The sequence below is a fragment of the Lepidochelys kempii genome, chromosome 2 (assembly GCF_965140285.1).
Source record: "Lepidochelys kempii isolate rLepKem1 chromosome 2, rLepKem1.hap1, whole genome shotgun sequence".
NCBI classification, from domain to species: domain Eukaryota; kingdom Metazoa; phylum Chordata; order Testudines; family Cheloniidae; genus Lepidochelys; species Lepidochelys kempii.
The window spans coordinates 271,726,044-271,745,486 of record NC_136381.1 but is presented as its reverse complement, the minus strand read 5'-3'; the positions used below and the strand labels follow the sequence as shown (position 1 = coordinate 271,745,486).

At 67.5% G+C, this 19,443-nt stretch overlaps 1 protein-coding gene across 10 annotated transcripts in view; it reads right to left on the bottom strand.

Annotated features, from left to right (window-relative positions):
- SLC4A2 (solute carrier family 4 member 2) overlaps positions 1–19,443 on the bottom strand; it is a 104,121-nt gene that overhangs the window by 36,847 nt on the left and 47,831 nt on the right. For 6 of the 10 annotated variants that reach the window (XM_073334968.2, XM_073334970.2, XM_073334969.2 and 3 more), the window contains one exon: positions 1,922–2,067. In XM_073334968.2, coding sequence (XP_073191069.1) covers positions 1,922–1,981 — 60 coding nt within the window. In that variant the 5' untranslated portion in view covers positions 1,982–2,067. Of the gene's footprint in view, positions 1–301; positions 479–1,921; positions 2,068–12,144; positions 12,165–19,443 lie in introns of those variants that run through there. The other 4 variants (XM_073334966.2, XM_073334975.2, XM_073334967.2 and 1 more) reach the window with 2 other exon arrangements.

The following is a 19,443-nucleotide window of genomic DNA, read 5'->3' as shown; positions in this document are numbered from 1 at the left end:
TCCTCCACCTTCTCCTCCCTGTCTCACTGCCCCATCCATAAGCCCAGCCAGGCCCTGCCATCGGCTCGCCCAGCCCAGAACAGCCCCCAGCCAGCGTGAAGGGGGCCAGACACGCTCTGTGCTGCTGGCTCTGGCCGGTCTCTGGGGAGGGGAACAGAGGTGTAGGGAGACCCTGTGGGCACAGCCCTGCCCTGGGGCTCCCCCAGCAGCCCCCACAGCACGGTGTGCACCAGGAGCTGCAGGAGGAAGCTGCCAGGCCTGGCAGCTCCTCTCCCGGGCCCAGGGAGCAGGTGCGTCCTACCTGGCAGCCCAGCAGAAAGTCCATGGCAGCAGGACTCGCCCAGAGGCGGCCGGAGGGGCAGGAGGGCGCGCGGCAGGCCCCATCCCGCATCACGTGCCGGCTGTTGCCTCAGCAATGGGGAGCTGGCCCAACGGCCCGGGCCAGGCACCCACTGGCTGGGCTCCCAGGGTGAATCATTAACCCGCTACCTGCAGATGCGCCGAGGCGATAACCCGGCAACCAGCTTCCGTGCGGGGCAGGCGCCGGGGTGGCCGGGCTTGGGCGCGGCGAGCGACAGAGCGACAGAGCCACGAGCCAGAGCGGGGCCCCATCAATGCCGGGGGGGGCTCCAGGCAAACGCTGAACCGAGCCCACCGCCACCCAGGGTGAAACACGGCATGTAACCCCCCGGCACAGCGCCCCAGCCCTGCCACCCAGTCCCCAGCACAGCCCCCCCAGTCCCAGGCCGGGGCTGCCCACCCAGCACAGCCCCCCCCAGTGCCAGGCCGGGGCAGAGTCTGCTCTCAGGGGCCTGTCTGTTCTCAGGGCCGGCTAAAGACACAGGGGTGGGTGTCCCCTGGATGGGCCCAGTCCCCATCTCAGTGAAGCATGAGAACGGCAAATCCAAGCACCCGGATAGGGACACCCAGGAGCCCATGGCCCCAAGGGGGATGGACCTCGCCCCCGCAGGGGGGAGCGGAACAAGGATCCCCACTGGAGAACTCAGGGCTGGGAGCGAGAAGGTGGGGACAAGAGTCGGAGGCTGGAAGGAGTCAGGGCTCCCACCTAGAGTCTGACCAAGGAGGCCGCCCAGACAGACAGAGCCAGACCCGAGGGTTCCCCACAGCCGGGCTGGGCTCGGGGCTGGCCAGGACGGACCCTGCTTCACCCTTCATTGCCCCAGGCTGCCCTAAAGGCCCCCTACTCCAGGCCCCAGCTAACAACTGAACCCAGCTGTGCCCGCGCTGGGAGGGTCCCTCCAGGGGCTGGGCGAGGGGCCCAGATCCCTGCACAGCGGCCAAGTCTCCCTCAGGGGCTGTCTCCGGGGGACTCGCTGCCCGGAGCTCGCGGAGGCATGCGGGGAGCTGCAGGCCCAGAGGGCCAGTCTAGGGGGCAGTGAGACCGCGCGGCTCACCCTGAAAGAGTGGGACCCCCAGGGAGGCTGGCACAGTGAAGAGGCCTCCCAGAGACAGTTCCAAAGCTGGGGGGCGCAGCCCCGAGCCTGTGGGTTCGTGACAGGGACCCTCTCTGGGGCTGATCCTCAGCCCTCCACAGGGCATCGGGTGACCCTGCCAGCAGGGCCAGAGGATACAGGTCCCTGGGCCGAGCTTGCTGGGCCCAGTCACCGGCAAAACACTGGATGGCAGCTGCTCACATGGGGGCAGCCCCGAGCGTCCCAGCACCGCTCCAGGACCCTGAGGCTCTGCACATGGGTCCCACAGTTCAGCCGCCGGCTCTGCCCTCTGGTCCCGGGCAGCTCCAGGAGCTCCAGGCTTTGCACGTGGACCCCACAGCTCGGCCGCTGGCTCTGCCCTCTAGTCCCGGGGCAGCTCCAGGCTTTGCACTTGGGCCCCACGGCTTGGCCACTGCCTCTGCCCAGTGGTCCCGGGGTAGATCCAGCCGTCCACACCTCCTACTTACGCTCTCGAAGGCAGAGGAGACGATGTGGTGAATCCCGGAGGAAACCTGGGAGCGGCTCATGGCGCAGGCCGAGTAGCTGGTGCCTGGCCCCGTTAACCTTTCTCTTTCTCACTCGGGCTCAGAAGGCGATGGCGGGGCAGCATCACCTGGGCAGGGGAAGAGCAGAGGAGGGGCCTGGGTCACATACAGCCATGCCAGTCAGGGCCTTGGCCTGGCTTCCCCCTCCCCGCAGCTCCAGCCCCAGCTCTGAAGAGGGGGCTTCCGGGAGCCACACTCACAACCCAGAGGATCCCAGACATCCCCACCGCCCTGGGCCCCACCCCAGAGGAGGCCGCACTCTGGGCGCATGCGGATGGGACCCCATGTGCTGTGGCTCCCCCTCACTCTCCCCCACGGAGGGACAGCCGTGCTGTGTGGGGCAAGGTCTCTGGCCCCACGGCTGCGCTCCCAGGCAGGGGGAGAGGTGGGCACTGGCCAGGCCGGGCGGCAGGAGGGCAGAGGCAGTGAGCAAAGGAAAACAGAGGGACTGGCTGCGCGCAGGGTGGAGGCTCCAGCCAGGTTTGTCTTGGCCCCAAGGCCCTGAAAGACAGAGCAGGCGCCAAGAGAAACGCAGCAGGGCAGCGAGTGGGAGCGGGGTCCCCAGCCAGCGCACGCCGGTGTAGCCGTGGGGGCAGGCTGGGGCACAGGCTCAATTTGCACTGCAAGCCGGGAGCCCCCAGCCTGAGACAGAGCAACCCCTGTGCCCACCCCACCTGAGCCCTGCCCCACAGCCTGCAGCTGCCAACTTCGGCAGAGGGAGGAAAGTGGGGCAGGGGGGTAGGAGTGGGGTGGCGGGGGCAGGAGAATGAGGGGGCCTGGAGGGGAAGGAGGCAGGAGGGGGAGGGAGCAGGGGTCCGGAGCTGCTCTCCCTGCTGCCAGGATCCGACGCACTTGGGGCATCTCCAGGCCCTGCGTGGAGCAGAGGCCGAGGGGGGCCCGAGACCCAGGAGGGGTTTCTGCCTCCGACCTGTGCTGAGGGGCCTGGCTCACAGCGCAGGCCGGGCCGGAGGGCAGGCAGCTGGCCCGAGCTGCAGGGATGCCCGTGGTGCTCACAGCCCTGGGCCACGTGGCCGGAGGCCTCGCAACCCCTAGGTCCCAGCCCAGGGCCCAGCTGCAAGCTGAGGAGCCACTGGCAACACGACAGCTTCACTAAGGGGCAAATCACAGGCCAGAGTGAGCCGCCCCCCAGCTCGGAGCCATGGGCACAGCCCTCCCAGCCCCCGGGGCCATGGGCACAGCCCCCGCTCCAGCTCCCAGGGCCCTGGGCACAGCCCCCCCCAGCTCCCGGGGCCATGTGCACAGCCCTCCCAGCCCCTGGGGCTATGGGCACAGCCCTCTCAGCCCCTGGGGCCATGGGCACAGCCCCCCCTCCAGCTCCCAGGGCCCTGGGCACAGCCCCTCCCAGCCCCTGGGGCCATGGGCACAGCCCTCTCAGCCCCCGGGGCCATGGGCACAGCCCTCTCAGCCCCTGGGGCCATGGGCACAGCCCCCCCTCCAGCTCCCAGGGCCCTGGGCACAGCCCCTCCCAGCCCCCGGGGCCATGGGCACAGCACCCCCAGCCCCCAGGGCCATGGGCACAGCCTCCCCCCCAGCTCCCGGGGCCATGGGCACAGCCCTCTCAGCCCCTGGGGCCATGGGCACAGCCCCCCCCCAGCTCCCGGGGCCATGGGCAGAGCCCTCCCAGCCCCTGGGGCTATGGGCACAGCCCCCCCTCCAGCTCCCAGGGCCATGGGCACAGCCCTCTCAGCCCCTGGGGCCATGGGCACAGCCCCCCCCCAGCTCCCGGGGCCATGGGCACAGCCCTCTCAGCCCCCGGGGCCATGGGCACAGCCCCCTGCAGCCCCCGGGGCCATGGGCACAGTCCCCCCCAGCTCCCGGGGCCATGGGCACAGCCCCTCCCAGCCCCCGGGGCCATGGGCACAGCACCCCCAGCCCCCGGGGCCATGGGCACAGTCCCCCCCAGCTCCCGGGGCCATGGGCACAGCCCTCCCCAGCTCCCGGGGCCATGGGCACAGCCCCCCCTCCAGCTCCCGGGGCCATGGGCACAGCCCCCCCCAGCTCCCGGGGCCATGGGCACAGCACCCCCAGCCCCCAGGGCCATGGGCACAGTCCCCCCCAGCTCCCGGGGCCATGGGCACAGCCCCCTGCAGCCCCCGGGGCCATGGGCACAGCCCTCTCAGCCCCTGGGGCCATGGGCACAGCCCCCTGCAACCCCCGGGGCCATGGGCACAGCCCCCTGCAGCCCCCGGGGCCATGGGCACAGCCCCCCCCAGCTCCCGGGGCCCTGGGCACAGCCCCCCCCAGCTCCTGGGGCCATGGGCACAGCCCCCCCAGCTCCCGGGGCCCTGGGCACAGCCCCCCCCAGCTCCCGGGGCCCTGGGCACAGCCCCTCCCAGCCCCCGGGGCCATGGGCACAGCACCCCCAGCCCCCAGGGCCATGGGCACAGCCCCCTGCAGCCCCCGGGGCCATGGGCACAGCCCCCCGCAGCCCCTGGGGCCATGGGCACAGCCCCCCCCAGCTCCCGGGGCCCTGGGCACAGCCCTCCCCAGCTCCCGGGGCCCTGGGCACAGCCCCCCCCCAGCTCCTGGGGCCCTGGGCACAGTCCCCCCCAGCCCCCGGGGCCATGGGCACAGCCCCTCTCAGCCCCTGGGGCCATGGGCACAGCCCCCCGCAGCCCCTGGGGCCATGGGCACAGCCCTCCCCCAGCTCCCGGGGCCATGGGCACAGCCCCTCCCAGCCCCCGGGGCCATGGGCACAGCCCTCTCAGCCCCTGGGGCCCTGGGCACAGCCCCCCCCCAGCTCCCGGGGCCATGGGCACAGCCCTCTCAGCTCCTGGGGCCATGGGCACAGCCCCCCCCCAGCTCCCGGGGCCCTGGGCACAGCCCCCCCCAGCTCCCGGGGCCCTGGGCACAGCCCCCCCCAGCTCCCGGGGCCATGGGCACAGCCCCTCCCAGCCCCCGGGGCCATGGGCACAGCCCCCTGCAGCCCCCGGGGCCATGGGCACAGCCCCCTGCAGCCCCCGGGGCCATGGGCACAGCCCCCCCCCCAGCTCCCGGGGCCCTGGGCACAGCCCCCCCCAGCTCCTGGGGCCATGGGCACAGCCCCTCCCAGCCCCCGGGGCCATGGGCACAGCCCCCTGCAGCCCCCGGGGCCATGGGCACAGCCCCCCCCAGCTCCTGGGGCCATGGGCACAGCCCCTCCCAGCCCCCGGGGCCATGGGCACAGCCCCCTGCAGCCCCCGGGGCCATGGGCACAGCCCCCCGCAGCCCCCGGGGCCATGGGCACAGCCCCCTGCAGCCCCCGGGGCCATGGGCACAGCCCCCCGCAGCCCCGCGCTGTGCTACAGGCCCCTGCGACGGCCCCGCTGTGAGCTACATGTAGCAGTAGGATTTTATGTTTGTATTTTATATAATTTAGAATGGATGATTTAACTGGGGATCGGTCCTGCTTCGAGCAGGGGTTGGACTAGTCGACCTCCTGAGGTCCCTTCCAACCCTGATAGTCTATGATTCTAAGAATAATAATGTAGCATTAATTAAACTTATTGCTGTATGATTTAACCATATCCTGTCAGCCACCCTATTTGAATACCAGAAAGGAGCGGCCTAAGGGGCCATTGGTAAAAACGCATCGGACAGGCGGCCTGTGTCTGAACTGATGTTAAGGCAGGAACAGACCAGAACAGTCCTTGTGGCTGATTACAGTCACCTTTTCTTTTAGGAGAAGTTTTCATTGCAGTATTTGCTATAAGGTCTTGTTTCTTATCTGCATTGCAAACGAAGTTGTGTACGGGTCTTTTGTAATCCCTTTAGTAACCATATCACCCTTTCTAAAATCTTATCCTGTTTGAAATTCTCTGCAAAATTGTTTGGTATAAGTAAAGGATGTGTGCATGGTTAAGGAGTGTGAAAGCCATCACAAACGTCCAGATGGTCAAGAAGAAGTGAGAGACTTGGAGAAACAATCAGAAAACATCCATTGTATCTGAAGCTAAACAAGTTAGCAGCATAAACGACCTCAGAGGTGAGGCAAACACCACCAAAGATGAGACAACAAAGAAGAGAGAAAAGCGGAAAACCCCAAGATTAACCCCATTTAAGGATTAACGATTACAGAATGACATTGCAAAATCCACAGACTCAAATGGGAACTTACAAGCGTAAAGCTGGGGTGCTTTGCCATGAGACTCTGGGTTCAGTCCTGTAAAGCCTCGGATCGTGACTGGTGACTATAGGACCATCTGCAGGACACGTGTGTGTGTGTGTGTGTGACTGAATGCGTGTGCTATCGTATTTTCAATAAACGCGGTGTATTGCCTTTTCCCCTGAAAAAGATCCCGTGTGTTTCTTATGACCATAACATACAGGCCCCTGCAACGCCCCCAGCCCGTGTCACAGGCCCTGCAATGCCCCCGCCCCGTCCCACAGGCCCCTGCGACGCCCCCGCCCCGTGTCACAGGCCCCGCAACGCCCCCGCCCCGTGTCACAGGCCCCTACGACGCCCCCACCCCATGCCACAGGCCCCGCGACACCCCCGCCCCGTCCCACAGGCCCCTACGACGCCCCCGCCCCGTCCCACAGGGCCCTGCAACGCCCCCGCCCCGTGTCACAGGCCCCTACGACGCCCCCACCCCATGCCACAGGCCCCGCGACACCCCCGCCCCGTCCCACAGGCCCCTACGACGCCCCCGCCCCGTCCCACAGGGCCCTGCAACGCCCCCGCCCCGTCCCACAGGCCCCGCGACGCCCCCGCCCCGTGTCACAGGCCCCGCGACGCCCCCACCCCATGCCACAGGGCCCTGTGACGCCCCTGCCCCGTCCCACAGGCCCCGCGACGCCCCCACCCCATGCCACAGGGCCCTGTGACACCCCCGCCCCGTCCCACAGGCCCTGCGACGCCCCACCCCATGCCACAGGGCCCTGTGACACCCCCGCCCCGTCCCACAGGCCCCTACGACGCCCCTGCCCCGTCCCACAGGGCCCTGCGACGCCCCCGCCCCGTCCCACAGGCCCTTGCGACACCCCCGCCCCATGCAACAGGCCCCAGCGGTGCCCCCGCCGCGTACCACAGGCCCCGCGACGCCCCCGCCCCGTGCCACAGGCCCCGCGACGCCCCCGCCCCGTCCCACAGGCCCCTGCAATGCCCCCAGCCCGTGTCACAGGCCCCCGCGACGCCCCCGCCCCGTCCCACAGGCCCCTGCGACGCCCCCGCCCCGTGTCACAGGCCCCACAACGCCCCCGCCCCATGTCACAGGCCCCTACGACGCCCCCACCCCATGCCACAGGGCCCTGCGACACCCCCGCCCCGTCCCACAGGCCCCTACGACGCCCCTGCCCCGTCCCACAGGCCCTTGCGACACCCCCGCCCCATGCCACAGGCCCCGCGACGCCCCCGCCCCGTCCCACAGGCCCCTGCGACGCCCCCGCCCCGTGTCACAGGCCCCACAACGCCCCCGCCCCATGTCACAGGCCCCTACGACGCCCCCACCCCATGCCACAGGGCCCTGCGACACCCCCGCCCCGTCCCACAGGCCCCTACGACGCCCCTGCCCCGTCCCACAGGCCCTTGCGACACCCCCGCCCCATGCAACAGGCCCCAGCGGTGCCCCCGCCCCGTCCCACAGGCCCCTACGACGCCCCTGCCCCGTCCCACAGGCCCCGCGACGCCCCCGCCCCGTCCCACAGGCCCCGCGACGCCCCCGCCCCGTGTCACAGGCCCCGCGACGCCCCCGCCCCGTCCCACAGGGCCCTGCGACGCCCCCGCCCCATCCCACAGGCCCCGCGACGCCCCCAGCCCGTGTCACAGGCCCCTACAACGCTCCCACCCCGTCCCACAGGCCCCTGCAACGCCCCCAGCCCCGTCCCACAGGCCCCGCGACGCCCCCGCCCCGTCCCACAGGGCCCTGCGACGCCCCCGCCCCGTCCCACAGGCCCCGCGACGCCCCCGCCCCGTGTCACAGGCCCCTACAACGCTCCCACCCCGTCCCACAGGGCCCTGCGACGCCCCCGCCCCGTCCCACTGGCCCCGCCACGGCCCCCTCCCCGTGCCACAGGCCCCTGCGACGCCCCCCCCGCGTGCCACAGGCCCCGCGACGCCCCCGCCACGTGCCACAGGCCCCTGCGATGCCCCCGCTGATCCTCGTGTCCAGCTGTCACCAGTACCCAGCTCTGCCAATCCCCGTGCCCTACCGCCACCGGTACCCAGCTGTGCCAATAGCCATCACCAGTACCCAGCTTCGCTGATCCCCGCGTCCAGCTACCACCGGTACCCAGCTCTGCCGATCCCTGCACCCAGCTGCCGCTGGCTCTGCGACCGGACTGTCCCATCTGCCTGGTGTAACACGCTCCCCAGGATTTATTGTTCCATGAGGTGCAGACACGTGACTGGCAGGAGCTGAGGAGGAAGGTGGCGACTGATGACTGGCCCTCACATGGGTTACTCACCCAGCCCTCGTCATGGGAGTCCTCCCCTGGGCCTGGGCCTGGTGGCACTGACTGCCAAGGGCCTTCCCCCCCCTGCCGCCCAGCCGGCATCAGCTCTTGCCCTGCACGGGGCGCAGGAGAGGGGATGGTGCAGGGCTCATGCTGGGCCCTTTCCTGGTCACACCTCAGCAGCAGCCGCCCAGGGCTGCTGGGTGTCTCCAGCGGTGCTGCCCAGGGGGCTGGATGAGGCCTCTGCTGGGGCTGGGCTGAGCACACCCAGGGGAAGCCCTGGACGTGCTCCCCAAGCCACACTCAGCGAAAGTGCCCAGCACTCCTCAGGAGGCCCATGACGCCTGCCCAGGCCCAGCCTCTGCCCTCCCCACAAGACCCCGGAGGAACTGGGTACTGCCTGTGGGGCCCATAGCCCCACCCCATGGAAGTCTCGGAGCAGGCTCGGGCACATTCCGGGGAGCCCAGCACCAGCACTCAGCGGGGCACGGAGGGCGCTGCGTGGCCAGGCTCCCAGACCTGCTGCCGGTCCCTGGGTACTTGGGAATGCACCTGCCCTTTCCACGCACCTGCTGAGCTGGGGTGCCAAGGGCAGCTCCCCCGAAGGACAGGCAGGCACTGGGCACAAGGGCTGGCGGGTGGAGAGAGCACCCTGGCCTCTGACAATGGCACCATGAGAAGCAACCGCCCAGACGCACGGAGCCAGCTCAGCCGGGACCCTTCCCCGGACAGCTCTGCCCTTCCTTGCCTGATTGCATCGCCCCTGCCAGCTGCAGCCTCTGCCACTGCCCGGCTGTCCCCGGCTCCCCTTCGCTCAGACCTGAGCTGGCACTAGGATGAGCTCCCAGGCCCAACCAAGAGTCAGCCACTTACTGACGGCCCTCTGGGAATGGCCCACCCCAAATGCGGGGCACGTAGCCATTGGGACAGGTTTCCTCGCCCCACACTCCTGTTCGGAGCCCTCTGCGGGGAGCTGGGCCAGGCAGTGAGTTGGAGGTCCCTCGTTCAAACCTGAGCTCCTGCCTGATGTACTGTCCCAACCCCCTCGCCCCCCGCCCCCCTGGGAAGGAGCTAAGCTCTGCCCTCCCCAGAAGTGGCTGCATGTTTATCTGCATGCCCCATCTGAGGAGTCCCCAGGTTGGGAGCTAGGTTGAGCTGTCAGGCCCCATGGCTGGGGGCTGGGTTGAGGGATGGGTTGGGTTGTCAGGCTCAGTGCTGGTGGCTGGGGTGGGCTGTCAGGCCCCATGGCTGGAGGAGTCAGAGGTGCTGGGGGAGGGAGAAGCAGGATCCTTGGGAAGAAGCGGCTGGGCACCTGAGTCACTGTTTCCAGGGCCAGGGTTTTTCCAGGGCTGGCTGGGTGAGGCGGGGACACGGGGCTGCCCAAGGAGACGCTGGCTGGGCAGCTGGCAGTGCAGCCCCTAGGCCCCGGAACAGTCCCTGCCCCACACGTCTCCATGCTGTGGTGCAGGCCAGAGGGGCAGGGTCGGGGAGATCCCACCTGGGACCAGCAGGGCTCTGAGCCCCTGGCAGCACCACCAGGCCCAGACAGGGCGAGTCAGAGCCCTGCCTGCGATGGGCTGGGGCGGGAGTAGCTGGGAGCCCTGCCCGCACCCAGCACTCCTGCCGTGCTCCTCACAGCGCCTCCTGCTGGGACTGGAGCAGGGGCTGAAATCGGAGCGCCTCCCCGCAGCCAGCTGGAGGGCGGAGGCAGCTCTCTCCTGACCCACAGCAGGGCTGGGGGGTGGTTCCCCTGTGGGATGGTAGGAGAGCTGAGCTCCGCTCCTCCCGATGGGATCAGGGAGCCTGGCAGTACCGCACCAGCCTCGTGCCAGCATGAGCCGGTGCCAAGGTTTCCGCAGCACTCGTCCAGACGAGATTACCCAGAGGGGCAGGCGAGGGAGGGGAGTTGCCAACCCAGAGCCCCCTCCCCTGCAGGGCCCCCTGTGCCTGCCCGGGCCGTGCCCCCGGACAGGCCCCCAGCCAGAGCCTCCCGCAGAGCCGCTGCCAAGGAAGTGGGGAGGGAGCGGGGAGAGGGAGAGACAGTGCCTGCCCGAACAAATGCCTGTCCCACCCCTGCCCCTCGAGTCCTTCCTGGGGGGCAGGGAGAGGGAGCCGCTTTGTGCAGCATTTCTCTGGCAGGCATCGTGCCAGCAGGGCTCCGCGCCCCGGCCCCACACGCACAGGGCCCATCCGTCCCTTCCCCAGCCAGCGCCTGCCCCCACCCCCCCCGCGCCCTGGCTGGGCTGGGGCTGGAGTGGCCGTGAGCCCCCCCCACAGCCAGCACCCTGCCCTGCCCCCCCCAGCACCCTGGCTATGCTGGGGCTGGAGTGGCCGTGAGCCCCCCCCACAGCCAGCACCCTGCCCTGCCCTCCCCCACGCCCTGGCTGGGCTGGGGCTGGAGTGGCCGCGAGCCCCCCCCACAGCCAGCACCCTGACCTGCCCCCGCCAGCGCCCTGGCTGGGATGGGGCTGGAGTGGCCATGAGCCCCCCCACAGCCAGCACCCTGCCCCCCCCCCAGCGCCCTGGCTGGGCTGGGGCTGGAGTGGCCATGAGCCCCCCCCCACAGCCAGCACCCTGCCCTGCCCCCCCCAGCGCCCTGGCTGGGCTGGGGCTGGAGTGGCCGTGAGCCCCCCCCACAGCCAGCACCCTGCCCTGCCCCCCCCAGCACCCTGGCTATGCTGGGGCTGGAGTGGCCGTGAGCCCCCCCCCACAGCCAGCACCCTGCCCTGCCCTCCCCCACGCCCTGGCTGGGCTGGGGCTGGAGTGGCCGCGAGCCCCCCCCACAGCCAGCACCCTGACCTGCCCCCCCCAGCGCCCTGGCTAGGATGGGGCTGGAGTGACGGTGAGCCCCCCCACAGCCAGCACCCTGCCCCCCCCCCAGCGCCCTGGCTGGGCTGGGGCTGGAGTGGCCATGAGCCCCCCCCCACAGCCAGCACCCTGCCCTGCCCCCCCCAGCGCCCTGGCTGGGCTGGGGCTGGAGTGGCTGTGAGCCCCCCCCCACAGCCAGCACCCTGCCCTGCCCCCCCCAGCACCCTGGCTGGGATGGGGCTGGAGTGGCCGTGAGCCCCCCCCCCACAGCCAGCACCCTGCCCTGCCCCCCCCCTCCCCCAGCGCCCTGGCTGGGCTGGGGCTGGAGTCGCTGCAAGCCCCCCCACAGCCAGGTCCTGCCCCGTCCCCCACAGAGCCCCAGCTAGAACGGGGCTGGAGTTTCCAGGAGTCCCCCACAGACAGTGCCCTGCTCTGCCCCTCCCCAGTGCCCCTGGCTGGGACAGGGCTGGAGTTGCTGGGAGCCCCCCCCACAGCCAGCGCCTGCCCCACCACTCCCGCCCCCCGTCCCCTGCACACAGCTGGAACGGGGCTGGAGTTGCCAGGATCCCCCACACCCAGCACCTGCCCTGCAACGCAGAAGGGAGAAACCAGCAGCCCTCTGAGATGGAGCCGTCTCTCCCCTGCAGCCCTCGCAGCCCTCGCTGGCTCTCGGTGGGGATGGCACTTCCCCCATCCTGCCCCTCAGTCCCGCCGGGGCAGCCTTGCCGGCCACACTCCTTTGCTGGCCTCAGGTTAGTGCCTCCTGCCAGGGCCCACACATGTGCCGGGGGCAGGCACCAATCCCGGGAGGGGATCCCACTGAGGCCGCATCAGGACCCCCATTTGGGCCCACAGCCCTGCCTCCCTCCTGACATGCCTGTCGCTTCACTGACCAGCCCTGCGCCCGGGAGAACCGGCTCCGACCCTGCCCGCTCCGGACATACCTCCCGAGCATGCGAGGCCACAGCTGGCCGCGCCTCCTCTTGGGGCAGCTGCTCTGCCTCTGCTCCAGCTCCTGCCAGTGCCCGGCTCAGCTCTGATTACGGGCGATTCATGGAGCCAGAACTTCCACATTCCTGCGGAGCCAGGGCAGATTAGGCTGACCTGCCTCACGGCTTTCCCACCGCAGCTGCCCCCGCCCGCGGGGCTGTCCAAAGGAGACACCCCAGCTCCCGCAGCTCAACAGGACTGGGTGGTCCCCGAGGCACAAACCCACCTGCCCCAGCACGGTGCCAGCCGCAGCCACGCGGTGCTGCGCGGTCAGGAGGCTGCCCAGAGAGTCCAGCTTCCAGTGGGTCTGCCGGGCGGGGAGCCGGGAGCTCAGAGCTGCGTGCTGCCCGTGGTTCTCCGAGAGCTCGCCCGGCTCCGTGCCGAGCAGCCTGCAGAGTCAGGTGCCGAGGGCCTGCTTGGTGGAGGCTCGGACCCACATCGGGGCTCAGCTCCTCCGCCAGGCCAGTCGTTCGCGGTAGGTGCTGGGCGTAAAACCACCACACGAGAGTCACTGGCCCCCGTGCCTGCCCTCCGGCTCTGGTCGCTGCAGCCCAGCTTGGGGGCTCTCTCCAGACAGCATCCCAGAGGCAGCCCCCTCCCCAGGCCTCAGGCCACACCGAGGGTGGAAACCGGGGCTGGGGGGAGCAGTAGGCCCCAGGCAGGAGCTGGGGTTCAGCTCATGTCTCCCCTGGAGTGAGCTGGCTGGGCTCCACCTCATGGCCGGGCAGCCCAGCATGAGGCCCTGGGCTGGAGCCAGGCCCCTGGCCAGGGATGTGGGGCCGCAGCACAGGGCAGCAACTTAGCTGAAGGCCTGGCCTTGCATGCCAGCCCCCCCAGCCACACTACAGGCACCTCCCTGCCAGACCCCCAGCCTGCCCCACGGCATGTGGGCACCACAGCCTCCCCTGCCAGACCCATCTGCGGTCCTGCATCACCGTCCGCCACACAAGATCTCGGCCCAGCCCCTGCAGCTCCTCTGGGCCTGAGCCCACGCTGTCCCCTCCCCAGCCCAGCCCCACTCCCACGGACGTCCCAGCAGCTCGCGGAAAAGGGCAGAAGCTTGGCAAGGCCCAGCTGGGGCAGCACACTCCCTCGGCCTGCGAGGGGATACCCCCTGTACCCCGTGTGCTCTGGGCAGGTGCCCAGACCTCAAGCCGCATTCTCCAGCCTTGGTAACAGCCTGCCCGGGGCTGCAGGGGAGAACCTGTCCTGGGAGCGCTGGGGGGAGGCAAGGGCTCAGTGGGCACACTCGGGGCATGGAGGCCGCTCCTGTGCGATGCGAACACTCCAGGTTCTACCTGAGCAGGTAAAATCCACAGAGGCACCTGCATAGAATCATAGAATCATAGAATATCAGGGTTGGAAGGGACCTCAGGAGGTCATCTAGTCCAACCCCCTGCTCAAAGCAGGACCGATCCCCAATTAAATCATCCCAGCCAAGGCTTTGTCAAGCCTGACCTTAAAAACTTCTAAGGAAGGAGATTCCACCACCTCCCTAGGTAACACATTACAGTGCTTCACCACCCTCTTAGTGAAAAAGTTTTTCCTAATATCCAACCTAAACCTCCCCCACTGCAACTTGAGATCATTACTCCTTGTCCTGTCCTATTCTACCACTGAGAATAGTCTAGAACCATCCTCTTTGGGACCCCCTTCAGGTAGTTGAAAGCAGCTATCAAATCCCCCCTCATTCTTCTCTTCTGCAGAATAAACAATGCCAGTTCCCTCAGCCTCTCCTCATAAGTCATGTGTTCCAGTCCCCTCATCATTTTTGTTGCCCTTCGCCGACTCTCTCCAATTTATCCACATCCTTCTTGTAATGAGGGGCCCAAAACTGGACACAGTACTCCAGATGAGGCCTCACCAATGTCGAATAGAGGGGAACGATCACGTCCCTCGATCTGCTGGCAATACCCCTACGTATACATCCCAAAATGCTGCTAGCCTTCTTGGCAACAAGGGCACACTGCTGACTCATATCCAGCTTCTCGTCCACTGTAACCCCTAGGTCCTTTTCTGCAGAACTGCTACCGAGCCATTTGGTCCCTAGTTTGTAGCAGTGCAAGGCAGAAGGGGCGGTGGCCGCCCAGGGCTCTGCAGGGAGCAGTCTAGGGTAGTGGGGGGCAGGCAGATCGCAGAGCCGAGGGCGGGGGCGGAAGGGGCGGTGGCCAGCCCAGGGCTCTGCAGGGAGCAGGATGGGGTAGTGGGGGGCAGGCAGATCGCAGAGCCGAGGGCGGGGGCGGAAGGGGCGGTGGCCAGCCAGGGCTCTGCAGGGAACAGGCTCGGGTAGTGGGGGGCAGGCAGATCGCAGAGCTGAGGGCAGGGGCAGAAGGGGCGGTGGCCGGCCAGGGCTCTGCAGGGAGCAGGCTGGGGTAGTGGAGGGCAGGCAGATCGCAGAGCCGAGGGTGGGGGCAGAAGGGGCAGGGGCTGGCCCAGGGCTCTGCAGGGAGCAGGCTGGGGTAGTGGAGGGCAGGCAGATCGCAGAGCCGAGGGCAGGGGCAGAAGGGGCGGTGCCCGGCCCAGGGCTCTGCAGGGAGCAGGCTGGGGTAGTGGAGGGCAGGCAGATCGCAGAGCCGAGGGTGGGGGCAGAAGGGGCGGTGGCCGGCCAGGGCTCTGCAGGGAGCAGGCTGGGGTAGTGGGGGACAGGCAGATCGCAGAGCCGAGGGTGGGGGCAGAAGGGGCGGTGGCCGGCCAGGGCTCTGCAGGGAGCAGGCTGGGGTAGTGGAGGGCAGGCAGATCGCAGAGCCGAGGGCAGGGGCAGAAGGGGCGGTGGCCGGCCAGGGCTCTGCAGGGAGCAGGCTGGGGTAGTGGGGGACAGGCAGATCGCAGAGCCGAGGGCAGGGGCAGAAGGGGCGGTGGCCGGCCAGGGCTCTGCAGGGAACAGGCTGGGGTAGTGGGGGGCAGGCAGATCGCAGAGCCGAGGGCGGGGGCGGAAGGGGCGGTGGCCGGCCAGGGCTCTGCAGGGAACAGGCTGGGGTAGTGGGGGACAGGCAGATCGCAGAGCCGAGGGCAGGGGCAGAAGGGGCGGTGGCCGGCCAGGGCTCTGCAGGGAGCAGGCTGGGGTAGTGGAGGGCAGGCAGATCACAGAGCCGAGGGCGGGGGGCGGAAGGGGCGGTGGCCGGCCAGGGCTCTGCAGGGAGCAGGCTGGGGTAATGGGGGGCAGGCAGATCGCAGAGCCGAGGGCGGGGGGCGGAAGGGGCGGTGGCCGGCCAGGGCTCTGCAGGGAGCAGGCTGGGGTAGTGGGGGGCAGGCAGATCGCAGAGCCGAGGTCGGGGGCGGAAGGGGCGGTGGCCGGCCAGGGCTCTGCAGGGAGCAGGCTGGGGTAGTGGGGGGCAGGCAGATCGCAGAGCCGAGGGTGGGGGCAGAAGGGGCGGTGGCCGGCCAGGGCTCTGCAGGGAGCAGGCTGGGGTAGTGGGGGACAGGCAGATCGCAGAGCCGAGGGTGGGGGCAGAAGGGGCGGTGGCCGGCCAGGGCTCTGCAGGGAGCAGGCTGGGGTAGTGGAGGGCAGGCAGATCGCAGAGCCGAGGGTGGGGGCAGAAGGGGCAGGGGCTGGCCCAGGGCTCTGCAGGGAGCAGGCTGGGGTAGTGGGGGACAGGCAGATCGCAGAGCCGAGGGTGGGGGCAGAAGGGGCGGTGGCCGGCCAGGGCTCTGCAGGGAGCAGGCTGGGGTAGTGGAGGGCAGGCAGATCGCAGAGCCGAGGGTGGGGGCAGAAGGGGCAGGGGCTGGCCCAGGGCTCTGCAGGGAGCGGTAGCTATCTCCACGCACCGTGCCGGAAGGGGTGCCAGCCAGCCAGCCAGCAGCACTGGGTGGGGAGGAGCCCCCTGCCCGGGTGAGTCACCTGCTGAGCGAGGCTGGCGGGCGACAGGCCCTGCTGGAAACTGCTCAGCGTTTCGCCCTGGTGCCCGGAAAATGCGCAACCGGAGCCAGCGGCTGAGTCAGGCCGTTTCCTCTCAGCTGCGCCGGGCCCCCTCCACGCCCTGCCAGACGCTGCACGAGGAGCTGGGGCGGGTCCCCTCCTCCACCCAGGCAGTCCCAGCCCAGACCAGGGGGAACAGGGCTCTGAGGAGCTAAGCCCCATAAGCCCAGACTGTTAGCGGCTTCGTGAAGCATCTCTGCACCTGCAGCTTTCCAGGAACAAGCCTGAGGCACCAACACTCAGCCTTGGCGGGCAGGACCAGCTCCCCCACCAGGCCCCAAGTCAGCCAGGCCTGCCCTGCCAGGGGACCTGCCCGGCCAGGCCTGTGCCTGGGGCAGCCCCTCCACTGGGCTCTGGGGACATGGACCCACTGCCCCGCGCAATCCCAGAAAGACACCGGCCAGCTGGCAGGGAGGGACAGCTGAGCTGCTGGCTCCAGGGGGACGTGTGCCCCGGGACAGACCGCTCTCCAGGCAGAGCAGGGATGCAGGGGGCTGAGAGCAGCAGGGGATGCTGAGGCTAGATCGCAGGGGACACTCCCCAGTAGGAGACGGGTCAGGCTGGGGCATCCTTGCCCGGATCAGGGGGCACAGGGGGATGGCACCGGTGCAGGGGTCAGCTCTTAAGGCCTTTGCACTTCTTTGCTCCTTCCCAGGGATTGTTGGTGGCTATATGGGGACGACCCAGCCAACTGGAGTTCCCGGTCTCCGGCTCTGCCATTCTCACGGGCAGCCCTGATTCTGTTTGTCACTAACTCTGATTTCCACCCAGGTCGCTGAGTCAACACCTCCTCCCTCCCCTGCCACCAAGGGCACAGCAATGCCCAGCCCAGAGGGAAACGCAGGGACACACCCACCTTCCTCCCAGGGCTAGAGCAGCCTTTCCTGAGCCCCAGCGAGTCAGGAGGGGGCAGGGCCCACAGGCCAGGGGGGCCCAGTGGGGAATGCAGAGCAGGGCACGGACACCCCAAGGGACACTGCCTCACATGCCCAGTAGAAGAACTCTCCCGGCAAGACAGCTGGAACCCAGGCAATGCCAGGCTGGATAGACCCAGGGCCCATTAAGCCCAGTCTCCTGTCCCCAGCAGCTGGCCTCCAATAACAGTCCCTATCCCAGCACAGAGAGCATGGGGGCAGCTTGGGCCAAGGGGGCCAGGACAATCCCTACCATTACCGAAAGCCCTTGAAGTCTTTACTGTCCCGGAGGACAGCCAGGACTCCTGTGTTCTACCGCAGAATCAGAGTCGTAGAACTGGCAGGGACCTCGAGAGGTCACCTAGTCCAGTCCCTGGCACTGAGGAAGGACTAAGTATTATCCAGACCATCCCTGACAGCAGTTTGTCCAACCTGCTCTTAACAACCTCCAGTGACGGGGACTCCACAACCGCCCTGGGCAATTTATTCCAGTGCTCAACCACTCTGACAGGTCGGAGGTTTTTCCTAATGTCCAACCTAAACCGCCCTGGCTGCAATTTAAGCCCATTGCTTCTTGTCCTGTCTACAGAGGTTAAGAACATTTTTTCTCCCTCCTCCTTTTATGTACTTGAAAACTGTTATGTCCCCTCCCAGCCTTCTCTTCTCCAGACCCAGTTTTTATAATCTTCCCGCACAGGTCATGTTTTCTAGACCTTTCATCAGTTTTGTTGCTCTTCTCTGGACTTTCTCCAATTTGGCCACATCTTACTGAAAGGTGGGGCCCAGAACTGGACACAATACTCCAGTTGAGGCCTAATCAGCGCAGAGTAGAGCGAGTCTTGCTTACAACACTCCTGCTAAGACGTGCCAGAAGGATGTTTGCTATTTTTGCAACAGCATTACACTGTTGACTCATATTTACCTTGTGATCCACTATGACCCCAGATCCCTTTCCGCAGGACTCCTTCCTAGGCCGTCATTCCCATTGTGTATGTGTGCAACTGATTGTTCCTTCCTAAGTGGAGGGCTTTGCATTTGTCCTTATTGAATTTCATCCAATTTACTTCAGACCATTTCTCCAGTTTGTCGAGACCATTGAATTTTAACCCTGTCCTCCAAAGCACTTGCACCCCCTCCCAGCTTGGTATCGTCCGCAAACTTGGTAGGTGTACTCTCTATGCCGTTATCTAAATCAGTGAAGATATTGAACAGAACCGGACCCAGAACAGATCCCTGCAGGACCCCCCTTGAAATACCCTTCCAGCATGACTGTGAACCACTGATAACTACTGTCACGGAGTCCCCGGGCGATGATCTGGAACTGCTCCCCATGAAGCCAGGCAGGACTCTGGGGAAGTCTCCTCTCTGTGAGCAGCCTGTCTGCAGGACACACAGCTCACCCAGCTTCCACCTTCCTTGGTCTGACCTCGGAGCATTCAGCATCCTCTGCCCCTCCGTGCGCTTCCCACAGTGAGTCCGCCCAGGCGGGGTCCTTGGGAAGCCAGAGGGTCCTGCCCCCCAACTCCGCAGTCAGACGGGACTCTCAGCCAGCCGGGGAAACAGAAGGTTTATTAGACAACAGGAACATGGTCTAACACAGAGCTTGTAGGTACAGAGAACACGACCCCTCAGCTGGGTCCATTTTGGGGGGCAGTGAGACAGACAACCACGTCTGCACTTCACTCCTTCATCCCCAGCCAACCCCAAACTGACTCCCCCTCCAGCCCCTCCTCCTCTGGGCTTTGTCCCTTTCCTGGGCCAGGAGGTCACCGGATTCCTTTGTTCTCCAACCCTTTAGCTCTCACCTTGCAGGGGGGAAGGGACCAGGCCATCAGTTGCCAGGAAACAGGGTGTCGGCCATTCTCTGTGTCCAGACCCCTGCACACACCTGCCCTCTAGGGCTCTGCAACGATCATACCCCTTATCCCACCACCTAGATATTTAAGAACTGCATAGGGGAAACTGAGGCACCCCCACAATATTCAGAGGAAACATTAAGAACAGTCCCGCTTCGTCACATCTCTCCCCCCTTCGAGACCGAACTGAGTGGGGTCACTTTAGCCGGTGACCTGGGGAAGTTTGAAGCCACCAAAGTTCCCGTGAATGCCCCAGCATCTCTCCCGTTCCTTGGTAGGAGTTACACCAGGCCCTTCCAGTTTCACACCCTCCCTTAGGTCGGGGGGGTGGTCGATAGCACTCGCAGGCCACATGTGGGAAGGTTTATGTGGCTCGTGCCCTTTAGCCACCCCAAACCCCCGGGGGTCAAACTGGGATCGGGTCTTCTCCCAGCGCTCCAGTCTGGAGGGCTGCAACTCGGGCTCTCTTGGTTAAGAGCCCCCATCTTGACCTGGGCCACATACTGTTCACTTACAGAACTAGCATGGAGACATCCCTTTCTCCACAACCTTGTCTCCCTGTCACGG